A 21,296-nucleotide genomic window follows, 5' to 3' on the forward strand; every position below is an offset into this window, starting at 1 on the left:
TAGGATCTTCAACATTTCCGTTTTTTTTTTTAATCCACCCATTTTGTGCTCTCACAGCACAGCTATAAATAAGCCCCAGATAGCATTTAAACACAAATCATAACTTTTTTTTTTTTTTTTTTTTTTTTTTTTTTTTTTTTACTAAGGATAGGTTACCTTTCTTACAAATACTGTGGCTTGTTATAATGTTCATGCTACCAAATACATGTTGAAACAGAACTCATAACTGGAAGAGATTCAGGTTACCAAGGATGCATGATAGATGCTGTACCTTCAAATGAGGAGACCAGCTATGCAGCCATCTATCAGTACAGTCTGCTTTTTTTTTATTATTATTTTTTATTTTTTGCTAACCATGAACAAAATTGAAGTAATTGGAAAAAAAAAAACAACCACCACCAAAGCAGCTATGAAGACAATACTGAAAATGAGCACTGCCAGGAGCCACTGCCACTAGACACTGGTAAGAAGATTTACTAGGGGATTCTGCTTGAAGTGAATACCAGAACTCAGACAGAATGCGTGGCTTCCCACTAGGTGGTGCCCGACGTGCAGCGACCTGCCATCCCCCCCACGCAGTTCCCGTTGCTTAGGGCGGAAATTCCACCACCTTAATTCAGTTGCTGTCTTTATCGCCACAGCACAATTTCTTGCACTTCAAAAACGTACTGTCTAGTAAGTAAAAACCCATCTGTAATGCCATGAATTTGCAACCTCAGCTCCAAACAGCCAGACTATTTCCTACTGTCACTCTCTCACATAAGTGGAGAAAAACAAAGCTGCAAGCACACAGGTTAGGAAGTATGGCTTAAAATTAGTTGTTCACTCTTGCATTGCTTTCTCTCTATTCCTGCAGTATCAATTCAATATCTTGTACCTACAGAATCAATATAGAAACAATTTTGCAATTCAGTTTCCCATATCTTTGCTCAGAACCATTAGGAATTAACAGTCACTAGGATTCCTCCACTAATACACACTCCAAGAGTATTATTGTTTGCTTCCAAATTACTGTCATAATTAGACAGTAGAAAGAGGAATACTTCTATTCTATAAACATTTGGCATGCTATACCATATATACCATCTTTGAAGTGAAATAGAACTTCCACAGCCATCATTTTGCCATGCTTTTTCCTGAAGAAAATACAACTAAAGTTATCAGCATTACACATTACAGTGTCACAGCTCAATTACAATGCCATGCAACTATTCCAAAAGATGCATCATTTGTACAGCTGAACACATTAAACAGACATAACAAACTACTGTTGTATCTAAGTTAACAGTAAATCTGTTCTCCACTTCCCAAAAACAAATGTAAGTACCTCCAGAGATTTGGTGCTGAGTAAAATAAACCATTGCGCTGCCCAATAAGGCATTTATTGAGTAGCTGCAGAACGCTTTAGTTCTAAAACATCACGTTTCATATACCTGAGGCGTCTAGGGCTCTGAACAAGTTTCGTACAAGGCAGTACAGGTATGGTCACACCAACACTGCAAACACATAGCTTATCCACCAAGTGAAGATAGCATAAGCAGCCTCCCTCTATTGAAAAAAGATACCAAACTCCTTGCAAGTGGCTTAGGGAAAGTAACTTCAGCCTCACAGTAATGGTCTAAAGTCTTGCACATCACACAACCTAAAATTCATAGTACATACGAACACAGTGTTTGCCAAATATAGCAGACAACATATTTTCCTGTTCCACCTGCACATAAATCCACACCTTTTAATGAATTCTTGTGCTGTCTCCAAAGCAAGGGATAGCTACTTTGCTAATGTTTTGCAAAAGAAGTAGGAAAGTATGCATGTAACCAGAAAAAACCATCAATATTGAAGCACGCAACTTAAATGAGAAGCTAGGAAATGGCATTATCAACTCTCAAGTTTGAGTATTCAGACAGACGTAGTTCGCAGTGGCTAGAGTTCTTAGACATGAAAAGGTTGTGTGTTGGTTTTGGTTTAGGGTGGTTTTTTGTTTTTGTATTCTTTTTTTTTTTTTTTTTTTTTTTTTTTTTTTTAAACTTACATTTATCCAGGGTATGAATTCCATCATCTATCAGTAAGAAGAGATCAAAATAGCATTTAGTCCAATTTGTATACTTCTTAAGAAGGGAAATCACAATACACAAGCATTTGTAAGGACAGCACAGACACCATGTCACAATGAGGAAAAACAAACACGAGTGAATGAAAAACATGAGATGATGTGCTGCCAGGCTCCTTACCCATTGCTGCTGCTGTTGGAGCTCCCTGATGGTACTCTCAGCTTGCTCCAGTTTAGTATTGGCCTCATCACTCTGCTGTTTGATGGTGGCCAGCTCCCGTTTTATGAGGTAGTTTTCCTCGGCCTCCTGGGCCCTTGTCACTTGTCCCTTAGGACATAATTATGTGGGTTTTTTCCCCTCAAAAGCAATTGAGGACAAATCCAAGAAAGACTGCCTTTGCAGTACTCAGGTGCATATTTCAGATTGGTTTTGCAAACAGCGTGGAATACAATTAGTAGGAATTTTTGGATAATGTAGTACTAAGCAGCTGCTTTAGTACCTTGTTACTAAGCTTGATATCCTTTCAGCAAGCACAATTGTGTACCTGCATTCAATAGAAGTCAATTCATGCAATATTACTCAGCTGTACATGCAAAGATTTAAGTTTGCAATATTCAATTGAAGTGTTAATAATGTCTCAATCCATTTGAAACAAAAATTTCCACCAGAATTACATTAGGTTAGAAAATTATTATAACGTGCAACTACTGGCTTTATATTTTTTAATTTTTTAATATATTAAATGACTTTCTAGTAAGAGATTAGCTATATATTTATTCCAAATCAACAAGGCAAGGATAGAGAGCAGCATGCAAGTATGCATGCATTAAAGCAGTTTGGTTTTTCTGAAAGTAGAAAGAGTCATACAGTAAAAGACTAGAAGACTATACCTGTATCAATCTATCTGCCAAGGAAGCACTTTCCTACAAAGGAAAAATTCAGATAGGAATAAGGAAAAGAAAAAACAAAAGAGTGATAATAGTGACAAAAAAAAAAAAAAAAAAAAAAAAAAAAGACTAGAGCAGAGAAAGAAAGTGTCCAAATTCTACCCATTTTTCTATACAGGCAACTTGTTTTTACAAATTGAGCTCTTATGTAAGTTAAAGCAACTCAGGCTGGAAATTGCAGGAAGCAGCCTTTTACTGCAACAGATGTAACGAGTCAATCTTTGATACAAGCAGGCACCAAAGCCAGACTACTTCTTTTTTACAGGAGATTGGTTATTTTTATCTGAACACTACGAAAGGAAGGCATTTCAGCACAAAGGCAACTCCACTAAGCGCACAGACATCCATGCAGAACTAACGCTTCCACAAAGATGAAGCAGGGAAATTAAACAGTGCACACTGAAAGACCTAAGTAGAAAATTTCAACTATGACAGCTAATATTTTGTTCCAATGAGCTTTAGCAGCAACTCAAACAGTTCATAGAGTCTTTTCCCTTACTGAAGTACTACAAACGTGTGCAAGCTGACAAGCACTGTATTTCCTCCACCCTGGTAAATGTACAATTTCATTACAGACATCTGCACTCTACCACCCTTGTAAGCACCCAATTTTCACAGATTCAATGGTACTCTATTCAAAGATAGTTAAACCATCCAGAATCTTATAAAAATTCCAAGGACAAAGTTTGAACTGGTTATAGGAGCTATCAGTTAAATGTAGTAAGGTTGCATCTTAAGGTGTCTGTCATTACAGTATGCTAAGAAAATCACAAGTAAATCATTTGCGAGGATGAGGAAATAAATTTTTAAAAGTTCCCAACAGAAGAATTATATGAGGTTTTTTTTTCTTTTTTCCTTCATGATCTGTTCTTAGATGCTTTGATGACAAGAATTTTGGACGAGGATAATTAATATAGATGATTTTTCATTTTGAAGCATTTCAATTCCAATCAGACCGGGATATTCTGAAAATGAATCTTGAAATTTTAAACACAGAATTTACAGGCACATGAGCTGTCAGGTGGCTCATCATTGAGTTCCTAGCAAAAAAAAAAATAAAATCAAACTTCGAACCTCTGCAAATCAAGCATAAACCAGGGACATTTACTATTATAAGTCCACAAGAAAAAAACACTAGCATCATTTGCTATAGAATTAAACATATCAGAGTCTGTTCCCTTCAGTTAGCTTTACCTACAAATTCAAGATCTGAAACAACTAGATTCATAAAATTTTTGGTCACAACTTCTTTTCACAAGATGTCCCTCACAATGTGCATTTTTTTCCCAAACCACAGTTTAGAAATCACAATTAATCACAATTTGACACAGGCTGTTAAATCTATTATGGTTTCTTGGAGAAACATCTGAAATACAACACTGTTCAATTATTTCAGATAAAATTTAGTCTATCCTTTTCCTCACTGCGAAGCAATTCTTTGTAAGTCATGAGCATTCAACTTCATTTGCTGAAAGACAGCTATTATTTGCAATTAAAAAGGGTAAGAACATTCTCATGCTAGAGCACACCTTCCTAGATTCAGTCTGTCACACGAAGCATGATATCAATACAGGAAAGCTAAAGTACAATGCTTGCATGCTATCAGTACATAAGACAACAGTTATCGTGCACACTTGGACATTATGTCCAGCTACAAAGAAGCCTAACAAAACCCTATTTTAGACTATATCCATGAGAAATTATTTTCCCCAGCCCCCTGTACCTGTAATTTCTACAAAAATTCCAAATCATGTAAGATGAATTAATAGCTGACAGCAGCAGACTTCTGTACTAAACGTGAATGCTGCAACAACATCCCTCTACTGCTGTATTCAGTGACAACAATCTTTCACCTTCACTTCTCTGACCATTCAGAAGCCTGTCATTTTGCTCGTACATAAAAACACCTAGCAACTTCAGATTATCAGAAGTGAGATTCTCTCACAATAATCTCTTTTCCACCCAGGCATTACACCATTTTATGTAGTCTTCTGTACTTTAATACTTCTAGTTGAGGAATAAAATGCTACAGAAACCAGATATTGAAATTGAACATTTCAAATAAGAGCCAAACATTTATAAGCACTGACCTTAACAGCTTTGTTATTGCCATGCTTTTGGCTAAGCACTGTTAGTGAACATTGTAAATCAACTGGAAACAAATAGTAAGTTATGAGACCCATTTCATATAATAAGATGACCAATCATATAATTAATATAAATAACAGATTCAATTTGGTCACTAGCTTACTTACTTTCTCTAATGTTTCAATGCGCTGTTTTAGGAGCCTATTTTCAGTTCGCAACCTCTGAAATGGAAACAATTCAGAACTTTAGTTCTCAGGTTATGGAAGTCTGATAAAGCCAAGCAGGTTAACTTAAGAAAATGAAAACCAAAACATCTTACCACAGCTGCAAAAAATCAATATGAATACCAACATGAGCAGTGATACTTGTTTTAAACAGCCTTTTCATTTGATGTACTAACTCTAGAGGTGAGTTTTTACAGCTTGACAGAGCAAAGATAAGAAAGGTATCGTGCAATATGAAAGCAACTGTATTGGTGCTATAAGAAGGTCAGTGAACCACAGGGCTTAACCACACAACACTATTAGCCTCCTCTTCATAATCAAAGCAGGACACAGTCCTCTTGGTGAAGGGACATGAAAAAGTAATCCCTCCACTAGGACAAGTTAATGAATGCTACAGAGATTCTCCTTTTCTTCTCAATAAAAAGGATAGTTATTTTTTTTTCTTGTTAGAAACTATATGAACAATTATTTACCTCCAAAGTAAGAAATAGTTGTACTTTTTTTATCTGATGTATTTCATACAAATCTTAACATGATAAGCCACCCCAGCAAGCCCTAATCGCAAGTAAAGAATGCTACCTGTCTACTATTTGTTTACAAGGATAAAAAAATGTGCAAAAGCATGGAAAATTTCTGTGCTCCCAGGTGCACGTTCACTGAATTTTTCTGAAGAACTGTTCTCTGTTCTGTTTCTGAAGAAATGTTCTGAAGAACTGTTGTCTTTAAAATTGACAGTGAAAGACAAATGACCAGAAATGTATGGCAAGAAGGAAGGATACAACTCACTCCCTCTAAAAAGCTTAAATGTGAAAGGAAAATACAACAAAAGCTTATTTATGTAACAAAAGCAAGTCAGTAAAAGAACCTAAGCCTGTAGGAGCAGATCTTAACTTGCAGGTTTTTTGACCAAGATCTCCCGAACCCCACATTATGTATCAACTGCAGAAGCTCCATAAGGAAGAGGTGAACACAAACAGGACACATAACCTTGTGTGCAAGGCATTAGAGGAAAAATAAATAAATCCCCAAACCAATCTTGAAGTACTTGAGAGAACTGTAATAAAACCTTCCTTAAAATGTTTTCCAAATCTTCCACGTGGGATATCCACATCTTACAACAGAGCGTTGTGAATGAGGAGCTCTGATGAATGAGGTTGTCTGTAAATCAAAGTTTAGTAGCAGAAACTAACGAGAACTATGTACAGCACGTCTCCACTGATTAATTCTCTTCAAATTTGTTCACCAGAAGTTTCACAGTCAAGTGCCCTTTATGAGCAAACAGTCCAATGCAAATGCTGAAAAACAACAATGTGGGAACCTCAATTACATGTCCAGCCACACGTCCTTCCTTCTAGAACTTACAGTGGATCCACAAGAAAGCTGGAGAGGGAATTTCTTTCAGAGGCAATAGAAAGAGGATATAGGGCAATGACTTTAAAAGACAGATTTAGATTAGATATTTGGAGTAAATCCTTTATTCAGAGGGTGGTAAGGCAATGGAACAGGCTGCTCTGAGTCACTGTGGATTCTCCATCCCTGGAGGTTTTCAAGGCTAGACCGGATGGGGCGCTGGGCAACCAGATCTACTGGAAGGTATCTCTGCCTGTGTCAGTGGAGTTGAAGCTAGGTGATCTTCAAGAAGTCCCTTCCAAAACAATTCTATGTTACACAGATCAGAGACACACAGTCCACATCTAAGAACTAAACTTATCTGTAAGTAAATTTATAGAGGCTCTCTTACTTTAATTTCAACTTGTTCTTCCATTTCTTTTGTTTTTATTGTAGTGTATTCCTTCTCTAACCTAAAAAAATAGAAATAGTAAAGGATAATCAGAAATGTTACTGACAACTTAAGTGGTCTAATACCTAACAAGCAACAAGAAAATAGACACAGGTTGTATTTCCTCTGTTTAAACAACCACTTGAAAGTTGCCAATACAGTCCTCCTGTAAATACTTGGACTGAACATTAAAATTAGTTTAAGCACAGAAATACTTCTGCAGACATAAACAGGCTGGACTACATGGTGAAATGTGGATGCTTGCTTGTACAATCTTTATCAAATACAGATTTGAAATGGCAACGATTTGGAACAACAATAACCACTCAATGCAGTTACACAACAATCAATTCAGTACAGTCAAAGGAACACATTGCTGGGAAGGCTTGTAGGACAGAAAGATGCAAAGAGATTTGAGGCAAGTCTTAAAATTATTTTAGTCCCTCTCAAGCAAGCTCCAGAATTGCCCCAATGAAAGAAACAGCAACAAGAAACGCAAGCTGCGATATTCAATGCCTCTACAAAAGGCAATCAAGTAAGTTTAGCCTGAATTGTAGTGTTTTAAATTGCAAGCTTTTATATTAGTTTTCAGAGAAAGGGTTTGCCCTGCAAGTTTGGGCACTATGGTGGACAGGATTAGTAAACTTATTTTGAAAGACCCTAGCACATCTGCTCTCCTTGCACATCACAATATACTACAAGCTGCCTGCCTTAAGAATTGCCCAACTTAACCCTGGAAAAGCACAAGAAAGGTAAACTGATTTATCAGTACGATTCACAGACGGCAGAAAAGTAAAGACATGCAACTAACCTTAAGTAGCAGTATTATACTCAGGATTTCAAACTCAGAATCAGGATTACCCTTACAATTATCCTCCCCTCCCTACTTCACCCTCAAAAAAACAAACAGAAAAAACATCAAAAAGCTACACACTACACACCTAACACCTCCCCATCCCACAACAGATTTTCTATTCCAATCCTCTTTACAGAAGCTCTGTAATTTTCTGTAACACGCAGCTTTCCTCAGAAGCTTTAGTTTTTAAGTGAGATTTGATTATATTCAGGAACAATAGCAAATACCACTTCAGTAGAATTCTGTTGCAAACAGTACTTCAGTTTTTAACTCTTCACAGTATAAAACCCCCAAAAAGTTAGACATGGAAAATTCAGAGTGAAGTAATGAGTAACTAGTTTTGAACAAACAAACAATAACTCCAAGCAATAGTATGATCTTTTCTCAAAATGTTATACCTACTTTTTCATCTTTTTTGCATTGTATTTGACTTGGTAAGATGCTTGGATTAATTTGTCTGGACCACTGTCAAACTGATGTGGAATGACCTTTTGAAAGTGCTAAAAGCAATCAGAGCACAAGATTACATGTAATTAATAACTGCAAATAAACACACACCACACACATCTCTTAAAATATTACAATCTTAACTTACCTGTAACATCCCTTCCATGTCAAGCTGCAGTAATTCTGCTTGGTTTGTCTGAAGTAGTGCTAAACCTACTCGAAATACTATCTCCAAACCCTGTAAATAGAAGTTAAAATAATATTCAACAATTATTCACAGTATTGTCAATGCTGAAAGATGATTCTATTATTTAAGAACATTGGAAAGCTCACCCAGTTTCCCAAACAAAAGAAAAGGAAATCAAAAATCTTTAAACAACAGATTGATCCTGGGTTCCTTGTTTTGTACTGAAGACAAATAGTCAGGCTACTTGCCCTAACATCAGGTCCTCTTCAGAGTGCTATCGCACTTCACAGGAGCTTTATCAATAATTTTAAATACATTTGGTACTAAAATATAATGAATAAAAAAAGAAACAAGGTACTTCTCAAGAAAGGTATTTTTGTTTCAAACAAGGTATAACATAACTGAACAATTTAAACAGATTCAAGGGAATGCTTGCCTCAAAAATATCCTAGATACTATACATGATCTGAAGAAATCCACCTCTGAGTTAGCGTTTTCTAGAACATTATGGCAGAGGAAAAGCACAAATGGACTAAAACCTTTGGTTTGTTACTTACATTCACCCAAAGCTCTAACCCTAGATACACCTTAGGCATCAGTGATAATTCCACTGAATAATTCCATAAGTTCTTTTGGCTACTAGCCATCTTCTCAACAGGAGCAGCTCTTCTATACTCCCTCCTATTCATCTGCTTGTCCCCATGAAGCTTTAACGTGGGCCCAAAAGATTTTTCACCCCAAACTACTGAAAAACAGACATCCTGTTGCACGATGCTATCACATGGCATCCAGAACTTCTGGCAGATACAATGACTCTTCAATAGGCTTAGACTATAAAGTTGCTTACAGCATCTATACTCAAATATGTACTTGCTTTTCCTTAAACTACATGCACAGACATCTTCCCGTACCAAACAACTGATAAACCTACAAAGGCAGGGTATTTGAAATTTGCCCATCAGAACAGCCTTCACAGTACTACTGAAATAGCTGCTCTTAACCATTACTCTTGAAGTAGAACATAAGTATTGAGTAGTTACCTCAGACATAAAGATATCAAATATTCTTGTTGCAATTGGTAGTGGAAAAGTTGTAAGAAATATAGTTAAAAACCATGATGATGCATACATAGAAGTGTGGAAACTCTGAGACTGAAAGTGCACATAAAGTTCTGGAAGATGCTCCTGCAGAAAAAGATGAGAAAAAATGTATTTGTTACGGTTTTGCAAGTAGTTTTTATTGTGCAAATGGCTCTGACATATGGGGAAAAATAATTGGCATTTGCCTCAGCCAGCAGTTACATAACACATAACCAGAAGAAATATCACTTGATATGGATATGAAAGTTTATCAGTATGAAAAACCAAGCAGCAGACATGGCAGTATTACCTGTAGTATTTCTACACTGCATGGCAGAAATGTAAACATTTCCATACCACACAATTAAGCCTACTTGTTCCTGTCAGCCCAACTTTTCTTTTACTTTAAAAAAAAAACAAAAAAAAAAACAAACAGCTGTAAATCGAGTACAAATTTATAAAAAGACATTTCAGTCTTAAAATTCTCAATGCAAGCTTTACAATTCATAAGCATGAAGTACAGCAACACAAGTCCTCGTGACATTGTCAAAGGTTAAAAAATACATCGTACAGACACAGACTTTCTCCTGCAGTCTTGAAATCAGCTATTGTCAAAGAACAGTCTATTATCAAAGACAAGCCTGCTCTTGAGCTGCAATTCCCAATTTCATCAATTTCATTATTCTCAGTTACTGAAAAGCTTGATAGATTTTGTATATACCTGTATCATGCACTCAAACTGGTACATACAAAGGCCCAGTTCAGCCATGCTTGGTTTGAAGAGTTCTCGTAGTCTGTAATCTTGCATTAATTTAACAAACACACAAAACGCTTCTTCTTCTGGCATCTATATCAAAAATAAAAACAAAAGAAACAAAGACTCAGGAGAAGCATAAGGACAGAATGAATGTTTGGGAAGACAGTGTTTTGCTGTTTCTCTAAACAAGGAATTTATAACCGATGATTACTATTGTAGTTTTCCTTGTATATGCTGGGTCCTATCAAGTGGCTTCTAAACCGAAATGGAGGTCTGCAAACTTCTTACAATATAACCTGGTCTATAAAACTGAATACTAATACAAAGACAACTTTTAAAATATGACACTTGTGAAATCCCAGTTAAACTGAGAGGAGGTTTAGTGTAATAGATTTGGAATGACTAATCAATAGCTGACATAACATGCCCTAGAGTAACTTGCAAGACTGGGATCCCACCTTAGCTTTAAGAAACAAATGCATTCTCTCACTCAGAAAGTTTGTAGCTTCTTGACAAAACACAGAAACAGAGAATACTTTCATTTCATATGCAGAATAAAAGACAGACCTCCACTATTACATTATAACAAACAGCAATAAAGAATCACCACAAAAATTCCTTCCAAATCATTACCACACCATGCAACCTAGCAGGGATTTTCAAGGTTCACATATTTCTTAATACAACGTTTACCTGCATAAGTAGTAATCCAACAATAAAAGCACTTCCTTGACAGTATCCAACTTCACGATCCACCAAAGAATAAGCCTACAAAATAACATCTTTAAGACTCCAAACAATTAAATCCTCGTTACTAATAAGAATATATCTTAGCTCATGCTGTTATTTTGATAACAACTTTTGTCTTGCTCTTCCAAATCCACAGCAAACAGACACTCCATACAAAAAATTTGATCAGACGTTTAGTTGCTACCTGCAGCTACACAGAGACATGAACTTTGCTCTCTGTTGGCCTTCAATTCATTAATGGACACCTAAAAAAGCCTGCAGTTCACAGGAATTTGCCAGGTCTCAAAAGATAAGGAGGCTTCCATACCAAACGCACAGGCTTACTACATCTACAGAAGATTTGACAAAAGAAACAGTCTGTTTCAGAACAATTCAGAGCCGTAGTTTTATTTACAGGTGGTTTCCACACACATTGCATGTTTCCATGCATATTTTAGAACTGGAAGTTACTACGATTTAGAAAAGTGCTGACTTCTCTGTTGAAGCTACATGACCAAAATTTAAGCTCTAGTAGAATGGGGGCAATACAGTGACTTTTTATGGCAATGTTATTTTGTGCTTGTGCACTAACAACTGCACATTAGCTGGCACCTACCGTTTTCTTCTCTCACACACAGGCTCACCAACACTTGAAAATGGAACGCTCACTTTGATTTACTATGTTCTCATCTGTCAGTATTGATAATTCACGGCACACTTTTCTCCATTACGCTATCAGCAGTTACTATGTGAAATTGCTTTAATGCAAGTTAAGTAAGCAGATGATTTAAATCTCTTACAAAATCATATTAAATGGGAATACAATATTTGAAAGCTATCTTTGAAATGTAATTTGAAAAGTAGAGTCAGTTTAAAAAACAGGACACGTGAAACTGACACAACACATTCAGAAGGTAAATTATTTTCTAAACCTTTGTGCTTGCTTACTCTTATTAATGTGCTTTTAAGAACAGAAATGCTGACTTACCTTCATTACATTAAATAAAACCTCCTGCCCAAGGCTGTCTTTCTCCTTAAAGAAATCATGCTCTGGATACGTTCTAGCAATGTCCCTTCTTATTAGTTTCTCACAAGGAGATGTCATTTTCAAAAGCTCTGAATACTGATCCTTTATTGGCATGCTTTGAGCACTACACAGAAGCTGCCAAACAATTGCTCTGAAATGATGAGGTATCCCTTTTCGAACAAGCTCCTAAAGCACAAAGATACAAAACCATTAACATTTCCTGAAAATAATACATTATGTCACAAACCAGTTATGAAGTTCATAAGGCGTAAGCCTCCATTGCAGCCTGATAGGTAATAAGAATTAATGATTTTTTTTTTGGTTTTTTTTTTCCCTTAAGTAAATAACCATGAAAAAAGTTGAATATTAAAAAAAAAAAAAAAACATTTTCAACAAGAACTCCTCCGAGACAAAGTAATAGTAATTTTTAATATTTCACAAAACATTATTGAAGAAAGTAATCTTAATTATATTTCTAGTTTTTAAGACATAAGAAATTATTGCTTAAGAATAACTTGCAAGACAAGTAAATGGCAAAAAAAATTGAAACTACATGGAGCACAGACAACCAGAAAGAAGTGCACAAGATTTCTATCAGAAGTCATTTGACACACACTTCACAAAAAGTCTACTTTCTCTCTTGTACCAGTATTTCAAAGTTTTCTTTCATTTAAAGGAAGTATTTAAATGTGATTTCTGATGCTAGACCAAGAATACATAATTTACATCAACTGAGCTTCCTTCATTTACCTGAAATTCCCTGAAGAGAAAAAAATAAAAATCAGCTAGTTATTATACAACTCAAACCTTCTCAGATCTATCTATCACATTCCAAGTATGTTACTTGTCTTTTCAGAACAGACAAGTAAAAAGAATTCTTGTTGCTTAATCTGAAAAACTGAGGAGAAAGTATGAGTCAAAGTTAATAGGTTTAGTAGTACTTTCTGCAACTAGGATCCAACTACAAGACTGCCAATTCAAGACAAGAGGGTTCCTTTGTCATGGACAGGTTTGGTTTGTTTGTGGTTACCTTTTTTTTTTTTTTTTTTTTTTTTAAGCTTTATGAACTATTATCAAACACTGTCTCCTGCAGGTCAGTTTATTTCATTTTGCTGGTATTTATTCTGAGGTCAGAATCATCTTCTATTCTACTCCTATTTGTCCAAGTACTTACCCTACTACTCCAAATATTAAGATAGCACTAATACTAACTAATCTTTTGAACTTCCACAGACACTCCTGCTTCAAATCATTTGTTAAGCCTGAACTCTACTGCAGGAGTTTTGCAGCACTATCTGCAGCCTTCCAACATCCTAAAGATCATCAGCTTTTTCCAGAACCTTCCTAGTAATGTCACTGCAACTATTTGTTCAGATATGACTGTGACATTGAGTTATTTCCCAAAAGATGTCCAACTCCAAACCAACAAGCCTAAGACAGCTTTCCACATTTATCTCTAGCTGTTATATCAACAACGCACTACCAGACTGCAGTTCAGTCACCTAAAGCCTCAAAAACTCTAAAAGCATAAACAAATGATTAGTTAGTAGTTCCTTGCATTATCATGCACTTGCTCAACCAAAATAACAAGGTTAATTCCACCAACGCTCTTAGAGGAACACAGAAAAGTGGAAATTGCATCATCTTTCAGTTTCTCTTCAGAAACAGGAAGAGTTCAGAGAGGATCAAGGCACATGGACAGATCATATCACATACAAGGAAAGCATAGACATACATGACTAACGCTTCAGAAACTTGCCAAGTATCCAGTAACTTAAGACTAGCTTTCATAGCCAGTATGAAATGAAATTTGGGCTGCTAAAATCATAACTACTGGCACAACCAACAACGAAGTATGGATGTTCAAGTATTCCAAAGTTTAGCTTGATTTTTGACAAACGAGCAAAAAAAACCTCCCACATACCTGAGAATTATTTCACCATCGAAAAACCTCACTAAAAGTACACTTAACCAACTAACTTTCAATAAATATTTATTCTCCAAACAACTCTTGACCAGCATGACACTTTATTTGCAAAGCCTACATGCAAACAGTTCAGAAAGTGAATTCTATCCAATCTGATCTATTTATTACCAATCTGCTTCTCTTTGTCAGGTTCACGGGTCTTCTTTTCACAGCTTTTTGGGAACACTCTTCCAGAAACTGTTTTCCCTATGCAAGCATAGAGCCTTGAATTCATTTTCATCCCTTGTTTCCACTCTCAGGTCATGTTCTCTCTCCACAACTGCTTCACACAAAAAACACTTTGCTTTAGCCCATTGTTCTGCCTTCCCACAATCTATTCACAGACATGAACTTCAAACTATTCAAAAGACCCTGAAATTTGTATTCTGCACATAAGACTACAGACTAAAGCTAATAAAGAACCAAAACAGAATAGGCTGCCCACAAATAAAAATCCTACACTTCCAGTACTTTCTACCTCTGAAACGTGAATGTTAAATGCCCTAAACATTTTTTAATTTAAATATAAATTATTGTTGAATTCTGTTCCTGCACATGTCCACAGTTTAGACTGGACATATACAGCCCAAAATTTCTCTAACCTTCTAAAACAGTTTAGAAACTGTTCTCTTCCACTTGATGTTATTCCTGGGGTCAGCAAATTTGGCCTGAACAATTGAACTAAATTTGTATCAGATCCTTATAAAATAGAATGATTTGCTCCTCTAATAAGAATGCTTTTAAACAGACAGCTGTTCAGTAGGGGGAAAAAAGATATCACAGCATCCAGCTACAATATGATCTTAAGCAGGTTTTCAGTAACTCCATTCTGAAAATACCAAGTATGCGATTAAACGGAATCTCTCATAATCAGACAGAAAGCTTTGGTATTCATGATATGCACCTGGTTTTCAATGAGACCTTTGCCAGACAAAACTGAAGTGTAACAACAGTTACATAAGAAGCACTAGGGCTTCAGGATTGAAACAGATACAATTAGAAGCTTCTCTTACTTGCTTATCTTAAAAATTGAGCCAAAAAGCTATCAAAATACAAATCCATCCTACAAACATGTCCAACTACCTTAACTTGCTTTTCTTTCTTTTTCCGTACATCTTCCCATTCATTCACAATTCTCCCCCACAGGATCCACGAGTCTTCTTCAAGATGGCTGAGATTGCTAGAAGCTGATGAACTAGATACAAGAGAAGATCCACTATTTCTTCTTGACCCATTTACTGATCGCAAGGATTTGCTATCTGTTTCTAGGAGCCTGCAAAGAAACCACACACAGACACACAAAAACAACAAGAAACTACATGTTCTTATCATGCTATTGCCACACTATTGTTTTTGTTTTCTTTTTTACAAATCTGTGCTTCCAACATCATTGCAAAGAACGAGCACAGAGTGCCATCGGTACAGTTTTTCCAACAACCATCTGTAATAAATTTAAGTAGAACTGCTCCTTGTTACTATATATAATCGCTCAAGTATTTCTGCAGCCAGAATAGCAGATTACATTGCAGCCTTTTAAGGAACAAACACAAGCATCACATTATGCATAAATATCAGAATTGAGATTTTAATCAGTGTCTTACAACCTCCTGAACTAGATCTTATTAAAGTCAGGGAAAGTACAGAGGCACCACAAATCAAACTTCTTCCACACATTTACCAATTTAGATTAACAGCTGAACACAGAAGATCAGCAGGTTTTGAGGCAAGAGGGTTTGACCTTACTAGGAACACAAAAAAAAAAAAAAAAAAAAAAAAAAAAAATCAAGGGCTTTCATGCATTGAGTTGACAAAAAGAACACAAGCAAACAAGTTAAACGTTCTCAACAATCAATGAATGTAAGAGGTACTGGAAAAGACAGTAATTTTAAAGGAAAGTTGTCAAAAATCTCCCCATTAACACAATACACATTGATAATGTAAATACAGACACATCATAATGTAAGTTACAGTTCTGTAATGCCTGAATTATGCTGACAACTGTTCAATATGGTGTTTTTATAAATGGATGAGAAAAAAAACCTCAGTTCTAGCAAATGGGAATTGGGTAACAAAAGCTAATGGATGGATAAAGCCCAGCACTTGGATATGAGAACTGGGATTATCAGGTAGTGAGATTTATGTTCAGTAATTTTTCACGTACTAGCACAAAATCTAAAAGCCTGGCAACATTTTAGCAACGTTGTATTAAGTTTTAAGTACTTATTAGATCATCACCCTTTTACACAAGTCTCAGAGCACCTGCAGTTTAAGCTCCCAGCTAAGAGATACTTACATTAGCTTTCCCAGTGCCCAGCTTTCACCTATCGTTTTTTGATGTTTAGAAACCCTAATACCAATGCACAATGAAAACTTAGCTCAAAATTCCTTCTATCCGTGTGTCAGCGTCAAAAGAGCAAAGTAACTACTGATGAAAAATGAGCACAGAAAAAATATCACAGTTATAAAAACACGATGATTATAAAAGGCTCTGACTGGTTAATTACCACAGCTTTTTTATGTAAGTTTCACTAGATTTCAGTAGGTTGACCTTACCTGGATAAATTCATTGTCCTTGGATTTGAAAATGAGAAGTTCTTTACAAAGTAGTATGCAAGTTCCGTGTTGTTCAACAACTGATTTCCTTCACCTAAAACTTTATAAATGATTTACTAATGCCAAACAGTTACAACAGGACTCTGGACTGAGCTAACTCATTATTTTGAGGAGCCTTCCAGTAGGACTGGATTACAGAATGCTTCATACATTCATAGCCTGATACAGTTCGAGTTTTTTCAGTTCCCAGCCTGCTTAAATAATTCACATTGTTCTTGTTCATGTTGAAGTCAAGAACATAAATTAAACCTTTACAAACACCCAGCACCAGCTATTGTTCCCTGCATTCAGGGTACAATTCCTTCTCACTGTGTTAAAATGCAGATTCAAACTTTCAAAACTACCATGCACCCTCCATGATAAGAGCACCGCATTTTAATTTACTTCAAGTATTGGGTCTCACAAGGAAAGAACATTTGGTGTGAGATATCTGACAGGACAACCTCTAATCACAATTCATACACAAAAGTAAACGTGGGAATGAACAACAAACCTGTCTTAAAAATATATATATTGATCAAATGAAAACAGATAAGTTAACCTGAATTGTACTAAATCAAGAATGCAAACCTGAAGAAGAAAACCTAACAAGCCCAAGCTCACATGCTTTGAAAAAGCAAACTAACTTCACTCCAGGGCTTAATATAGCTACTCTGGACGAACAAATCTTACGCCCTAACAAAGATAAGCAGTCCAAAGAACAGATACTGCAGTTTTCCTAATATAAATGAGACCCTTGGTCATAAACAGAACAGAAAGCTTCAGATTAAATGCAAATTAGCTTTCTTAGAAGCACTCTATTTATGTTATCTCCTTTTTTTCTTCTTTTGATACATTTTAAAAGGCTACTAGCACAGCACAAATCACAGTACACCTTCAAATGAAAGATAACCCCATAAACCATAAGGAAAAGAGGACGACGTGGTTTAAAAGCTGACCTCCATTCTCAGTCATGAGCTAGACAGCTACAATTTCCTTGTAAGTTACTTTACTATCAGGCAGCAGAATCAGAACATTAAGAGAAGACATGCCTGGAGACAGTTGGCATCACTGCCTCTTCTCAGTTACAGGAGCGTACAAAGAAATTCAGGACAAATAAGAATGACTGATTAGGGATTTCTCTTTCATGAGATTAAGTCATTGCATACCTGTCACTGTTAGCATAACTGCAGCAAGCATCTATTATTCCTTGCAAATAAAAGATGCTTGAACACTGCTCTATCTGTAAAAATACGCCTCCAGCCATAACACTGAATAGGCTGCAAAGCCTCTTTTATTAGCTGTACCTGTACGAAATAGCCTGAGCTGCAGGCTAAATTACAGAATACAAACTGAAGAATTCTGCTCAAACCCTTAAACTGAATAGCAGAACAGCAACTTCTACTTTTCTAGAATTTCCAACAGAAAATCCTGCTCCATGTACATCATCACAGATAAACGGATAACACGCTAAAAGGCTACATGTGAGCAGGTTATACTGTGGAAATCGAGAAGGAAAAGAAGGGAACTGTGAGGTACTTCACATTTCAAAAAGCCTATAAAAATACCATCTTTATCTAAGAATGGGAGGAAGTTACACAGAAGTCTCATTGCTATGATATTCCATTTCAGTTGGGATACTGAATATCATGCAACTCCAATGCAAATTTCTAGAATAAGCAGCAGTTATGAGCACTTCTTTAAACCAGAAAGCCAACTCTTTTGAACATTCTACAAAAACAAATTCTTCAAGAATGCACACCTCTACAACATTAATTCTTAACCTTGAAATTAAGGCGTTGCGCCATGAACAGCAACCTCCTTTAACAGCCTCAGTGTTGAAGCTACAATAACCCAATTCAATCTTATCACTATAGTCAAGACCAAGAAGTTTTGCATTTACCTGTTCTGCTCCTCAAGTTTAGCCAGTAATTCTAGGTCGTCTGGACTCAGCTGTGCTGGCGAGGATGGTGATAATGCAGGTGTAGACAGAGTGGTAGAGGAAGATGTAGTGTGTAAAGAGGCAGATGGACTTGCCACCTGACTGGCCATCTGACTGACAGTGTGTGATACAGTGTTCTTCACCCATGAGAGAGTAGAGCTCAGCTTGCCTGCAACCTTGTCTGTCGCCACCTGTGATGACAAGAAGAGGCTACAACAGCTGCGGGGTTTTGTTTTTTCATCTTTTCAATCAACTACTTCCACTGAACAGGGAAAAGATACAATATGCACAAACTGACATTGGGATTGTTTATTTCTGCAGAAGACCCAAAGCTGTCAGAAGCAATAAAAGCTGCAATGATAGAAATTCAGTATTACAGAAGAAATAACATGCAACTATATTGCTAATACACTAGAAAAATACAGAGGAATTTGTTCAACAGAACTGGTTTCTGCAGTACAGAAATATCACAGCTCAGTTCAGACTTCCCACTACAGGAAAAAAAAATCCACTATTTAGAATGTATCGAGAATTGAGAAGATAATAACAGCACAGGACACGCAGAAGGACAGATAAGGAAGCAGTCAACTACTTCATAACTGACAGAGAAGCAGCAGGAATGTATCAGTGTAAATCCTAAGCTTTGCTGATTGCTGTTTGAATATAACAGAAATCCTCTACAGTGTGAGGAAGAGGAACAGATGCACCACAATCCTGATTTACACCAAAGTACAGGAGTCCTTAGCATCTGCCAGCATGTAGAAAAAAGTTAAATTCTGTATGCTTAATATTGTCTCTGGAAAGCATAAACACAGCAGCCACGCATGCGGAAACAAAGAAAAGTTGCTCACTTTCAGAAGGCCTCCAGTAGGCAGGGATCTCCAGCAAGATGCCCCCACCTCCACTGCCAGCCCTTAAATGAGGTCTGGGAAGGACTGGATCCTGGCTCCACCCCTTCCAGTCACTCAGGTGCATCGCATGCAGCTGAGCTCCTCTGGGTTGCCCTGCCTTCCACCAGGTGCTCAGCCACTGTTTCAATCTGTGACTTAACATTTCTGCTACAGGCCCCCCCAAAAAGCACCTGAAATGTTCCAGTTGGTTCCTGCACCACTTAGGTTTTCCTATGCAAATGCATAGGAAACATGCATAGGAAATGCAATACTGTCCTTGCCAGTATTACAATACTAAAAAAAACCATAAATTTTTAAAGCTCACCTTGGAGATGCACTTTCAAAACTAAGATTTCAATACCACTTTTTATAACATATACGGTAGAGATTTCAGACTCAAATTTAATATATTCATTAATATTTCAGCCTATTGCTATTGACGCCCAAATTATTCATGTTTCATTTTAAGTAACAGATTTATAATACAGACAACACACGTACGTCACTTGCTAAGAGGACTGAGTATTTTCTCAAAGGTTTCTTACTGCTTCAAACATGACAAGCAACACAACTACTCCAAAAGTAAACATTGGCAGAAACAGGAACAATCTTAAGAATACAGCAAACAACTGCCAAAAGTCACACTTCTGTTTTGAGCAGATATCCACATATAAACATTAGAAAAGCATTGATTTAGAGTTGCACCCTGTGACACAAACAGGGAGAAGGATACAAATGGATTAAATACTACAAAGCAAAGTAATTAAGACAAGGTGCAAAAATAAATCCAAGCTGAGTACAGCTTACGCAAGACTCACACTCTGAGTTCAGAGATCTGAAGTGAATGAGGAGGTAGGAAAAAACCCTAGAATTTACTTAGCAGCAGATCACAGCGCATTAAAAAGCCATGTAAAAGTCTGTAGGAACGGATTAGGTGAAGAATACTAAGAGAAGGTACAGTCAAAACTGTACAAGACAGCAGTTAAATCAGCATTTTTCAGATGCTGAATTTCAAGTTAAATGTGAAAAGCAGAAAAGATAACCCACTACACCTGGGATGCACACCAAATCTAGAGAACCGTTCAGCTGACCAAACCATTACTGATCATCATTACTTCTGCATGAGCAAAACCACAGCCTCAATCAACTCTGAGAACACGTTTGCTTCCCCCAAAAGGTCTCCCTTCAGAGCCCGCCGATTAATCACACTTCAAACACAAACTCAGCTCCCAGCCCGCACCCAGGAACCCCACCAAACCACTCAGCTGGTACAGATTTTTGAGCACAGCACACAGGCTCTTGTTCATTGCTGGCTAAAATGCACAGCTAATGATGGAACTGCACTGAAAAACAGCATCACTGTGCCGCTGTCGTTTCCATGGAAACAAACAGGAGGCATTACTTTCAGAGCAACCTACATACATGTTTCTGCAGACATTGAGTTTGACCTCTGCGTTCCCTGAAAGAAACATGTATTAAAGCTATGGGTGTCTCAATTATCAGAAATGCTGTTTCAACTATTCTTGTTGTATGACAAAGTAAAACTAACTGCAAGCCTCAAGAAATACTAACATTTTTGTGTCCACTTCGTATATTTCATGTGCTCTCTACCCTTTCTTCTCTTCCTAAGGAAACAGAAGTAGTTCTCATACTACTCTGTATATAAAGAGAAAGTCTAACACAATTATGGTCGAAGTTACATACATCGTTTTCAAGCAAGCTGTATAGCATTCC

General features: G+C 36.7%; 1 protein-coding gene across 1 annotated transcript in view; it reads right to left on the bottom strand.

Moving 5' to 3' along the window:
* The window catches only part of EVI5 (ecotropic viral integration site 5), a gene marked incomplete at its 3' end in the record, with an annotated part of 58,744 nt that extends 39,884 nt beyond the window's left edge, over positions 1-18,860 (bottom strand). The window contains exons 1-12 of the mRNA XM_079536245.1: positions 18,634-18,860; positions 15,222-15,411; positions 12,134-12,358; positions 11,110-11,184; positions 10,381-10,506; positions 9,621-9,764; positions 8,542-8,631; positions 8,349-8,446; positions 7,052-7,112; positions 5,254-5,307; positions 2,942-2,974; positions 2,232-2,378 (exon numbers count right to left, since the gene is read on the bottom strand). Of these exons, the coding sequence (XP_079392371.1) occupies positions 2,232-2,378; positions 2,942-2,974; positions 5,254-5,307; positions 7,052-7,112; positions 8,349-8,446; positions 8,542-8,631; positions 9,621-9,764; positions 10,381-10,506; positions 11,110-11,184; positions 12,134-12,358; positions 15,222-15,411; positions 18,634-18,782 (1,392 nt within the window). The 5' untranslated portion in view covers positions 18,783-18,860. The remainder of the gene's footprint in view (positions 1-2,231; positions 2,379-2,941; positions 2,975-5,253; positions 5,308-7,051; positions 7,113-8,348; positions 8,447-8,541; positions 8,632-9,620; positions 9,765-10,380; positions 10,507-11,109; positions 11,185-12,133; positions 12,359-15,221; positions 15,412-18,633) is intronic.
* Between the last annotated feature and the right edge of the window lie 2,436 nt (positions 18,861-21,296).

This window comes from Tetrao urogallus (assembly GCF_951394365.1).
Source record: "Tetrao urogallus genome assembly, chromosome: 5".
NCBI classification, from domain to species: domain Eukaryota; kingdom Metazoa; phylum Chordata; class Aves; order Galliformes; family Phasianidae; genus Tetrao; species Tetrao urogallus.